The sequence below is a fragment of the Nannospalax galili genome, unplaced genomic scaffold (assembly GCF_000622305.1).
Source record: "Nannospalax galili isolate Female #2095 unplaced genomic scaffold, S.galili_v1.0 scaffold371, whole genome shotgun sequence".
Taxonomy (NCBI): domain Eukaryota; kingdom Metazoa; phylum Chordata; class Mammalia; order Rodentia; family Spalacidae; genus Nannospalax; species Nannospalax galili.
Window position 1 is genome coordinate 1,093,237 of NW_008331606.1, and position 11,922 is coordinate 1,105,158.

The 11,922-nt window shown below is 44.5% G+C and overlaps 1 protein-coding gene and 1 non-coding gene across 3 annotated transcripts in view; both read left to right on the plus strand.

The window, feature by feature from the left end:
• Utp14a (UTP14A small subunit processome component) overlaps positions 1–10,617 on the plus strand; it is a 31,974-nt gene extending 21,357 nt beyond the window's left edge. The window contains exons 7-15 of one of the 2 annotated variants that reach the window (XM_008826713.3): positions 1,625–1,744; positions 1,839–1,933; positions 2,310–2,433; positions 2,520–2,597; positions 3,479–3,869; positions 5,407–5,801; positions 6,535–6,728; positions 6,968–7,067; positions 10,192–10,617. In XM_008826713.3, the coding sequence (XP_008824935.1) occupies positions 1,625–1,744; positions 1,839–1,933; positions 2,310–2,433; positions 2,520–2,597; positions 3,479–3,869; positions 5,407–5,801; positions 6,535–6,728; positions 6,968–7,067; positions 10,192–10,467 (1,773 nt within the window). In that variant the 3' untranslated portion in view covers positions 10,468–10,617. The remainder of the gene's footprint in view (positions 1–1,624; positions 1,745–1,838; positions 1,934–2,309; positions 2,434–2,519; positions 2,598–3,478; positions 3,870–5,406; positions 5,802–6,534; positions 6,729–6,967; positions 7,068–10,191) is intronic. The other variant, XM_008826714.3, reaches the window with a different exon arrangement.
• LOC115069201 lies at positions 4,894–5,057 on the plus strand. Its single transcript, XR_003848482.1, has one exon. It is a non-coding gene; the product is annotated as a U1 spliceosomal RNA (small nuclear RNA).
• Positions 10,618–11,922: the final 1,305 nt, after the last annotated feature.

Consider the following 11,922-nt stretch of genomic DNA (forward strand, 5'->3'; position numbering starts at 1 on the left):
TCAGGGGAGATGGAAGGGTGAATGAGGCCGGGGGAGTCAAGGCACAGTGGGCTCCCCAATAGACCCACCCCAAGAGGCCTGAGGATAGGAGAGCAGGCCAGGAGAGTTAGCCGGTGGTGCAGGTCCAGGGAAGCAGAGAGAGGTGAGGGCGGGGCCAGGTCCAGAAGCAGTGCTCCTGGGGCCCAAGGAAGGCACCAAGCTGGCCTGGGCGAAAAGAATCAGGAAGCCGCATTGGCTTCCCAGGTGTCTGGGGCCCCAAGACTAGGAATGGCACAGGACCCAAACTAGGAGTAGAGAACAGCTGGGGAGATGGAAGGGTCAATGCAGCTGGGGGAGTCAAGGCCCGGAGGGCTGGCGATAGACTTACCCCAAGAGAGGCCTGAGGGCAGGAGAGTTAGGTCCAGGGAAGCAGAGAGAGGCAAGGGCGGGGCCAGGTCCTGAAGCAGTGCCCCTGGGTCCCAAGGAAGGCACCATGTTGGTCTGGGTGAAAAGGGTCAGGAAGCAGTATTGGCTCCCCAGGTGTCTGGGGCCCCAAGACTAGGAATGGCACAGGGCCCAAACTAGGAGTAGAGAACAGCGGGGGAGATGGAAGGGTGAATGAGGCTGGGGGAGTCAAGGCGCAGAGAGCTCCGCGATAGACATACCCCAAGAGAGGCCTGAGGGTAGGAACGAGTTAAGGAAATTTTATTATCAGCCATTTGGTATATCTATTTTTGATCTTTGTCCTTAAGAAAGAATGACTTGGCCAGCACACACTAGGGTTGAATGCCTAGCAAGCCTGTATTCATTTTGTGTTTGTATTCCCTTCATTTACTGTTAATAGGATTGAGAAAAAGACTTTGATAGTTTCAGAAAATAGTGCCAATCCTATGTAGGCAAGGATGAGTTAGATGCTGCCTGTCTGTCTCCTTATATGTCAAATGGTGCATCAGTCAGGACAATCAAAAACATCTCCCACACACCACTGTACTGATACAAGGAACAGCGGGGGAGATGGAAGGGCGAATGAGGCCAGGGGAGTCAAGGCGCGGAGGGCTCCGCGATAGACCCACCCCAAGAGGCCTGAGAATAGGAGAGCAGGCCAGGAGAGTTAGCCGGTGGTGCAGGTCCAGGCCTGTTTTTTATTTTAAACCTAACTTGACAGTCTGGTGCTACTATCCTACCATCATTTGCCATAAGGGCATCCTGCTTAGGTTCTTAAGAGAATAGGGTTCTATTTTGTATATACTGGTAACTGAACAAAGAATGACCTCCCCCTTTGCAATATTAGAGAGTACCTGCATCCCCTTGCTAAAATTGTCTTAAATTATAATTTTTAAAAATTCAAGCTGTGTGTGGTGGCACATGCGTGTAAATCTGGGCGCTGGGGAAGCTGAAACAGGAGAAACATCCTGGTTTTGAGGACAGCCTGGACTACATGGTGAGTTCCAGGATAGCCAGGGCCGTATCTCAAAGCAAGATGTTAATCTCAAAAAAGAAAGAAACCTCTGAACAGCTAAGACTAGAACCTTGTTTTGACTGTCCAGGTAGTGACTCCAATTATAATGTCATAGATGGTCATAGGGTTGAGAGAGTGCTATAAAAGTGTGGCAGAAGATTTAAAATGTTTTGTTACCTCCTTAAGGCAAAAACCCCACTGGAGCAGGAAGTTTTTAACCTCCTTCATAAGAACAAGCAGCCAGTGACAGACCCTTTACTGACTCCTGTGGAAAAAGCCTCCCTCAAAGCTATGAGCTTGGAAGAGGTAAGTGTTGTAGGCTATTTCACACACCCAGCATACTATGCTCCTGCCATTTGACCACATGTCAAGGAGTCACTGTGAATGTCATTCCTTGTAGGCTAAGATTCGCCGAGCAGAGCTCCAGAGGGCCCGAGCTCTGCAGTCCTACTATGAGGCCAGGGCTCGAAGACAGAAGAAAATCAAAAGTAAAAAGTAAGGAATCTGTGGATCCTGCGGAAAAAAATGATGGGATTAATCATAAATTCATTGGAGACATGGCAGTTAGGGTTATGTGAAAGGTCTCTCAAGTAGAAATAACTGGTCATCTTTTCCTAAACCAGTCTCACATAGTTGTGCCTGCTTCAGTCATGCCTTGCCCTCTGGCTCTGGCCCTCGTACTTGACTTTGACAGAAAAAGGACTGCTGGGTTACTCACTCTCCTTTCAAAGCATCATGTATGGAATGGATCTGCAGAGTGGGCTCTGAATCCAGGAAAGTCTTTGGACTGTGCTTCTACATGGCGCTTTTACATGTGGCATCAGTGTTCAACTAAATCTAATCTCCTCCTGCCTCCCTTCTTACCCTATAGATACCACAAAATTGAAAAGAAAGGAAAAGCCAAGAAAGCCCTAAAAGATTTTGAGCAGCTGAGGAAGCTCGATCCAAGTGCTGCATTGGAAGAACTGGAAAAAATTGAGAAGGCCAGAATGATGGTGAGATTGCCTCTTATTTCCCACACCTTGGCAGCAACTTTGCATACAAAGTATTAAAAAGATTTCATTCTGTCCTTCCTTTCCAGGAGCGAATGAGCCTTAAGCATCAAAACAGTGGAAAATGGGCCAAGTCAAAGGCAATTATGGCAAAATACGACCTGGAGGTAAGAGACCAACAAGACAAGAAGAGATGGAACTGGAAGGAACAAAGAAAATCAATACATAAGGATACTAGCAGAACAGAGTTGGGGAAAAGCCATGGGGATGAATGAAAAACCAGGAATGTAAAAAAGACATCAGAAAGAAACTTTAGGGCAGAGAGGAAAATGACCAGGAAAAAGATGAAAGGAAAATAGCATCAAGGCAAGTCTAGTAAAGGAGAGAGGAGCTTTTTTATTTTTAGAATCATGTTTCGTTTGTTGCTTCCTTAGGGATAATTTGCCTTCTTGTTTTATCCCATGGCTACTAACAGTTTAAACAGTAGGCATCAGTACGAAATGCCAAGTTCATTGGAAAAACTGGGATTGTAGCTCAGCAGTAGAGCACCTGATAGCATGCTCAAGACCTGGGGTTCCATCCCCAGCACTACAAGAAAAAAAGTAAATGGAAAGGAGGCAGCTCATGCTAAATGTTGGGATACATACCTATAAACCCAGTGCTTGGTAAGCCAAGGCAAGAGGCTCACAAGTTCAGGCCCTGTCTCAGAAAAGAAAGGAGGCAGCCTTAAAATGGAGCAGGAGGGGCTGGAGAGATGGCTCAGCGATAAAGAACAATGACTATTCTTGCACAAGACCCAGGTTCAAATCCCAGCACCCACATGGCAGCTAACAACTGTCCATAACTCCAGTTCCAGGGGATTAGCCTCTTCTGTCTTCCACAGGCATTGCACGACACTGGTGCACTTATCTACATGCAGGCAATATATGCATGCACATAAAATTTAAAAATTTTTAAAAAAGCATTTATTCTAAAAAAAAATGGAGCAAGAAAGGTGTTACTGTGGTCACTAATGACAGAGCTCCTATGTTGTGACCCCTTCCTCCAGGCCCGCCAAGCTATGCAGGAACAACTGGCTAAGAACAAAGAACTGACGCAGAAACTCCAAGTATTGTCTGAGAGGGAGGAAGAGGAGGGAGGTGCTGAAGACGAAGAAGCCCTTGTCCCTGATGTAGTAAATGGAGTACACATGACGGCTGATGGACCAAATCCTTGGATGCATAGGAATTGCAACCATGATAGAAAAGAGGAGGAAATCCAGACCAACCCTCAACAACTGCCTGAGTCAGTAGCCCATGACTTTTCTGAAAGTGAGGGAGAGGAAAGACCAGTGGCAGAGGAAGAGATTTTGTTGGAAGAATTTGAGGAAAGGCGATCCCTTAGGAAAAGATCTGAGCTCAAACACAATGCTGAGCCAGTAAGCAGCCAAGAAATAAAAGGTGAGCTGTGGCGAGGTAGAAGGGACAACTTCATATTGCTGTGGACAGACAGAAGTGTCCACTCACATATGCTGCATAGTGATTAGGCTCTGGGAACTTTCAAGAGTGAGTGTACTAGGTCTCTGAAGTGAAATTTGGTTAATATTAACCATTTTTCTTCCAAGGCATTTGATATGCAGTCATCTGCACAGTAAATGTTAAAATCTTTTCAAACATAGGTAGATTTGGAAAAATTGTTAAGCTTCTTCAAATGGGTGGAGTTTGTCATTTTGTTTATGTTTTTCTTATAAAGTGGGAGTGTGACTTTTGCACTTCATAATGCTAGTTTGTATATGTCTTTATTTGATCAAAACTTCCCTAGAATGAATGGTTCTGGCAGCTACATGGTAAGTTTGTATATTTATTATAATGCTGTGGATGGAATTCAGGGCATATGCTATACCACTGACCTATGTCTCCACTCTCTTGAAGAGATTTTATATAAACAATGTCCATGCCCTTGAAGCTGATTTAATTTTTCTTTAAACAGGGCCTCATGTAGCCCATGATGGCCTCAAACTCTTTATCTAGCTAAGGATGACCTTAAACTTCTGATCCTCTTTATCTCTGGAGTACTAGGATTGCAAGTGTGGACCACCATGTCTAGGTTTTTTGTTGTTGTTGTTCTTGTTGTTTGGTTGGGTGTTTTGTTTTGTTTCTGGACAGAGTCTCCCTAGTCTCAGCCTTCCTGGAAGTCACTATGTGGACCAGGCTGGCCTTGATCTCATAGAGATCCACCTGCCTCTATCTCCTGAGGGGCTGGGATTAAAAGCATGTGTCACCATGCCTGGCTCCAGCACAATACTTGTTCCTTTTTGAGGCAGGGTCCCCCTGTAGCCCTAGCTGGCCTAGAACGCACTTTGTAGAACAGGCTAGCCTTGAACTCACAGAGATGGGCCTGCCTCTGCCTCCCAAGTGCTGGGATTTAAGGCATGTGCCACCACACCAGGATTCCAGCACCATACTTTAAAAATAAATAAAAAGAATACTTACCTGGCAGGCAAGATACCATGATCATGAAGGTGGTTTTCCCAGGGTGAGGCTTATCTGTTGCTCTCCGGATATGCTGACCCCTGTGGTTCCTCCAAAAATGGGAAACTCAACTGCATAACTTGTGGAAGTAGGGGACTGTGTTTGTACTCTCCCCTGTAAATTAAATTAAAATAAAATAAATTTTAAAAAACTTTGATCTTTCCTAGAAGGGTTTACTATACATGGATATGAAACCCCAGTCCTAGTCATTTGGCAGTGACCTGGGAATAGGACCCAGGATATCTCCTTGCCAGCATTCTGCTTTAGCTACTAAACCCCATTGCTTGCCGCTTGACAGGTAGTGATTAGTGGACTCTTTGAGAGATCTAGCATGGAGACTCTTCTCTTGCCTGTTTGTCCTTGTTAGAATGTATTTCATGGTTCCTAGCACTCAGTGGGTGCCCAACAAGTAATCATTAACTGGGGAACCTCTTTTTTGACAGCTTTCATTATTTTTTTCTTCCAGATTCTAACTCCCAGGAGGTGTTATCAGAATTGAGGTTATTGTCTCAGAAACTCAGTAAGGAAACTCATCAATCCAAGAAGCAAAATGGGAGTTCAGCAGGGACTTTCCTCCAGATCCAGAGAGAGGAACGTGCCCCAGAGGAAGAAGAGCCTCTGATGCTGCAGAGGCCAAAGAGAGTGCAAACTCTGGAGGAGCTAGATGCATTGGGTAAAGAAGAATGTCTACAAAATAAGGAGCTTCCCAGACCTGCATTAGAACCGGAGCAGATGGAGAGGAACCCACAAAATCAGCCTAAGGGGAAGAAAAAGGAACAAATGATCAAGCTGCAAAACCTCCTGACTACAAAAACTCCTTCTGTGAAGTCACTGGCAGTTCCCACAACAGTAGAGGACTTGGTGAGCACAGCCAGGGTCACGGGCATTGTAGGGGATGAAAGATGGTCACACAAAGCCTCCTTCTTACACACGGAGTACAGTCTGGGCAGGCTTGTTTTGCTGGGTGCATGTTTCAGTAGTTCAGAGGTCAAGCATATTGTGGTGCTAGGCTGGGCCCTGTGTTAGTTTAATAGATACAAATATGTAAACATGGCTACGAACCCACACAGCTTCCTTAAATCCTGAGCCTCTAAAGCTCCCTGGGGGGACTAGAAACCTGCCCTAGAAGGAAGGAGAGAGTCATTAAAAGCTCTAGCTACATCCCAGACAGGACAGCTGGAAGATGAGTCTCAGGCTGTTGTCAAAGATTTGACTCCACTCAGTGGGGCTTACCTGTAATGTGGGGACTCCACCCCAATTCAAGGCTAAAATGAGGTGCCCTGTCACATGCTTTTGCAGGGACATTAGCTGTAGGAAGCTCACACTCTGGGAGACCACTTGGACCTTCTGCTATTGACAAAGGCCATTCTTTCTCCCACTGTGCCATATGATAGAGAGCTAAGGATATTTACCCTAGAGAAAAAGACATTGGAGCATGATTCGCTACTGATTGGTTTGTATTACAAGTCTATCATCCTTTCAGCACTTCCCCCTAGGGGGCGCTAAAATGTCATGACCCAAAATCCAAGCTGACTTGTGGTGAAGCACTCACAAGACAAGCTGTAATTCTTGCGCTTATTTTTTTTTTCCCCAGGAAGATGAAGTGGAGAGAGACCAAAAGCAAATGATAAAGGAAGCTTTTGCTGGGGACGATGTCATCAAAGAGTTCTTGAAAGAGAAGAGAGAGGCCGAGGAGGCAAATAAGCCAAAGGATGTGGACCTGACACTGCCTGGCTGGGGCGAGTGGGGCGGGATAGGCCTGAAACCCAGTACAAGAAAGAGATACCAGTAAGACAAGGAAGAGGCCTAGAAGGGCACAGTTTTCCCAGCCTGCCCTTAAGTGTACTCCATGTACTTTTTCTTTTCCCTTTTTGAGATGGAATCTCACTGTGTGGCCCAGTCTGGCCTCCAACTCACAGAGATCCACCTGCCCCTGTTTCCCCAGTGCTAGGATTAAGGGCCTGGGTGACCGCACCCACTTTTGACTAAGTCCTTAATACTCCTTCTCCTACTGTTTTGGTTTCTAGGTTTCTTATTAAAGCTCCTGAAGGTCCTCCAAGAAAAGACAAGAAATTGCCCAATGTGATCATCAATGAGAAGCGCAACATCCACGCCGCAGCTCATCAGGTGAGGTTTAGGGAGCTCTCTAGTTGCCTGATCTCTCCACTGCTTGCTTCTCCTGCTTGAGAGAGCTAGTTTACTGATCCATGTGGTCAGGAGGGATGTGTGGTGTCTTAGTATGTGCCCAAGACTGGCCTTAAACTCAGTCCTTCTGCTCCATCTTCTGAATTGTGTGTGCCACCACTCCTACCCTTGATGTATAATGATGGCCACAGAATCAAATTCGTCTTCTTACTGGCTCACTTTGAGGATAACAGTGCCAGATAGACTACAGTGCTAATTACTGACCAAGTTTAGACTGAAAGACACTTTGCAAGCAGTAACAAAGCCCCAAAATCTGCAGTTTCAACTGGAACCCCAGATCATTAAGTTGTAAATGAGTCTTGTCAAAGCAGGCCTGTATTTGTAGTCAAGATAACTCTTAAACAAAGACCATGAGATTTGAGCTGCATGCCAAGAAAAATGAAAACAAACCATACCTATTCAAGAGAGTGAAGGGATTTATAAGTTGTGTCATATGTCAATAAGCTAGGGATGTTTGCAGCATTGGAGAAAATTTGAGCATGTTCATGCTCCTCAAGAATATTAAAGGTAATATTGAGCCCTTGAGTACAGTCACATAAAGGAGAAAAGGCGGAGAATGGGCAAAAGATCCAGAGAGAAATTGGGCTGTTCTTGGGGTATGAGCACATGACTCAATAATGAGATTAAATGAGACAATCTATATGTTCCCTTCAATTCTGAGATTTGACCCTAAACAGTACACTATTGGAATGAGTTATACATTCCTTCCTAAAGGAGAAAAGAACTAATTGATACAAAACAGATGAGGGTTAAGAATGTACATCAGTTGGTAGAATAGTTAGTTTCTTAGCATGCACAAAGCCCTGAGTTCAATCCTCAGCCCTGCATAAAACCAGATGTGGCCCATATCTGTAATCCAGCACTCTGGAGGTAAAGACAGAAGGATCACAAATTCAAGGTCAAGGCTAGCCAGGGATACATGAGGCCTTATCTCAAAGGAATTTTTTTATGATGTGAGAGATAGACATTTGTGTCATATTCTGTTTGATTAGACAATCACTGCAGAAAATGTAACCACTGTAGTCCCAGCTGAGAATATATACCTAGGCAGTTGGATATAAAGGAGGCAGTAAAGAGCAGGTGAAATGTTTCATTGAGTAATGGTATTTGCTGCCAAGCCTGATAACCTGAGTTAGATCTATAGGGTCCTATATGTTGAAAGGAAAGAGCCAACAGCAAAAGTTGTCCTCTGGCCTCCACATGCATATTGTTGTACACACACACACACACACAGACATACCAACAACTAAATACACTAAAAAAAATTTTAATGGAGTGCTCTGATGAGTCATAATTACAGATGACAGGTAAGAACATGGATCTCACTGAGGATCACCCTGCCTTTCCACAGCTGTTATCATATTTGTTTACTATAGTTATAGCAAACTGAAATGATTTTCCAAGAAACTCCTTAATTTTTTTAAAAATATTATTTATTATTTTATTTTAAGTGTATGAGTGTATTTTCTGCATGTATGTAAGTGTACCCATGTCGTGTAAGGCCTTCGGAGGTCAGAAGAGGGCGTCGGATCCCCTGGAACTGGAGTTACGGCAAGTTGTTAGTTGACATGTGGATGCTGGGAATTGAACCCAGATTCTCTGCAAGAGCAGCCAACTGCTGAGCCAACTCTCCAGCCCCTAGATTCCCCCCCCCCCCCCCCCCCCCCTTGAACTGTATATTCTTTCAGTGTCCCGGGAGATACTGTTGGTTTTCAAATTGAAGTAAAAGAGTGCTAACTTGGAACTAACACTAATGGTAGAAAATGAGATGAAGGATTGTGCTTCAAAAATGTCGAGAAAGGATCTCATGTAGCTCAGTCTGGCCTTGAACTCATTGTATAGCTGAGAATGGCTTTGAATTTCTGGTCCTCCTGCCTCTACCTCCCAAGTGCTTGAACTACAGGTGTGTCCCCATACCCAGTTTATATGGTCCTAGGGATTGAACTCAGTGCTTTGTGTATAGTAGGCAAGTACTACCATCTGAACCACATCTCCATCCCTGCATCTTCTTTCAATAAGCTAGACACTATAGTTTCTGATGGGCAATAAAATGAGTACTTCAAGGCAGGGGAGAACTCCTGAAACTGGAAATTTTTTTTCATACCCTCAGTGACATGCACAGACAGCATCAGCCCAAATGAGACAGTCCCTTAACCTAAAGAGAACCTGTTTCTTTCACTACTACCAAGACCACTCTAGGGTAGTATTCAGCTTCTCTTGAGTGTTCCATTGACTCCCTCCAAAAACTGTTGATTTGAATTTCTCCATTTTCTGCTTATGGTTCTTTCCTAGCCATTGGGGAAGTGTTCTCAGATCTGAAGATAGCACTTTAGTGGAGTGGAGAAGAATACAGCGCAAGAAACAGGAGCCCTGGGGTTCTATTTTCCCACAAGTCATCAGGTTGTGTAGGAGCACCCACCATGTCACCAGCCTTAGAGCTATTATAGCCAGATTGGAGTAGTCTCCCTGGTTTTTAATGCCTAAACCATTGTCTAAGCCTGAGGGTATAGGTATCCTATTACGACTCTGAGCGCCTCTATACCCAAATCTCAACTGATTGGCACTCCTAAGGTTAGATGGGAATATTGGGATGTTTTAGCCTCCAAAAGCTTACCTTCCAGTTAGGGGTGGTAGTGCTTGCCTCTAATCCTAGGTTTCATCTGGAGGAGAGGCAGGGCAGGTGGATCTCTGTGAGCTTTTGAGGCACCCTAGTCTACATAGTGAGTTCCAGGCCAGCCAGGGCTACATTGTGAGATCCTGCCTCATAAAAATGCAAACTTACCTACCTTGTAATAGTCATATAACTGGTATATGCCAAATAGGACCGCCTAGCTACATTTATTATTTATTTTGTGGTTTTCTTGTTTTGTTTCTAAGACTGTCTCATTGAGTAACCTAAACTGGCCTTGAACTTATGAACCTCCTGCCTCGGCCTTGCAGATGCTGACATTATAGGCATGAGCCATTATGCCTGCTTCAAGCTGCCTTTAGAGTAAACAGCTGCACCCTAGGCCTGACTTACACTGAATCCTTCTTTCCCTTCTAGGTTCGGGCACTTCCATATCCATTCACCCACCATAAGCAATTTGAAAGGACCATCCAGAACCCTATAGGGTCCACATGGAACACCCAGAGGGCCTTCCAAAAGCTGACCACACCCAAGATTGTCACCAAGCCAGGCCATATCATCAAGCCCATAAAAGCAGAGGATGTGGGTTACTGCTCTTCCTCAAGGTCTGACCTGGCTGTTCTACAGAGCAATCCAAAAAGACTCTCCAAACATCACCAGAAACAGCTGAAGAAAAACTCTGTAGATGATTGAGTTGTCAGAGGAGTGACATCTTGGTACCTGGGACAGGGAACCCTAATCTTCCTTTGGTTGTTCTGGGCTGCAAAGTGAATTCCAAAACCAGCTTAGTACACTGTGTAGTTAAGTCGTATTTCAGAAATAAAATCATTTTTACCTATTTAAGCAGACTGCTTTCTGTGTTATCTCCCCCTTGAATCATTTTCTTCAAATCAGATACTTTTGGATACCCTACCTTTACCCTTCTCTAATTGCACTGATCTAGGGAACCAAGACATGTAAACTGGTCATCAAAGTGGAGGAAATTTATCTAGTCCATGATCTTACAGATGACACACATCTCTTGTGATCCACCATAAATACCAACTTAGGCTCAGGGATTGATAAAGAACTATTTGTTTTAACCTCTGAATCCAGAAGGAGCATGGATCCTGCCCTTGACTGGGCATAGAATCAGGATGCTGCTGAAGTAAGGATCTAGCCCCTTGAGTAGTGACTATCATTTCTTGGCATCTGTGAGTTTCTAGTTCATTCAAGCTGCTATCTAGAGTGTCATTTTGAGGAATGGAGCTCAGTAAGGAGAGTGCTAGACTAACATATCTAGAGGCCCCAGATTAGATTCCCCAGTAACCTCTAAAAGTGGAGTGGTAGAGGATTATCAGGGTTGTAATGTAATCCCTGCCACTCCAGAGGTGGAAGCTGGGAGATCAGAGTCTTTTGCAAGCTTTCCTCCTAACTAGACAGTGAGGCTTTATCCCCTTTTTACAGGTACATGATATGCAATTTCAGAAGTAAACCTGTTTCCTTTCTAACTCATCCAGCCAGTTCCTCACCAATGTAGTATATTCAAGCAGTACCCAGCTAGATGGTTGTTAATGTGGGCTTTTCACTTCTGAAAAATTTCCTTCCTTTGCATCACAATATATGAAGGGCTGGGGATGTAGCTCAATGATGCTGCAAGTGATTAGCATGCCTAAGGCCCAGGGTTTAATTTCCAGAACTGAAAAGAGCCCCTGTAGTTGAGATCCCCAACAAGGATTTTAGAAAACTTATGAAAAAAGCCATCATACCACTTCATGACCTACCATGGAGGTTCATCCCTCATATCATATATATGTGATTTTCATGTTATATTTCATACACAACATGAAATGTTAGTCCTCTTTATACCCCCTTCCCCATCAGCACCCACCAACCCTCCCATAGCCACCCCACACACACATACACACTGGATTTCATGCATTCTATGATTTACACATTCTGTGATTTAAGGCTTATCAAGTCAAGTTAGTGTCCCCTGACGTCCCTCAGTGCAAGAGTCATGCCCCTAAAAATTCAGCTCTTCTTCACCCAGTAGTATCAGCTGCCCAGTGATTCTTAGACTAAGATTCCAGCCTGCTGATGGTGGGAATATTTTAAGAGCCAGTGGAGGAGGTGCATGACCATATGGAAATAGAGTCTTACAGGCTC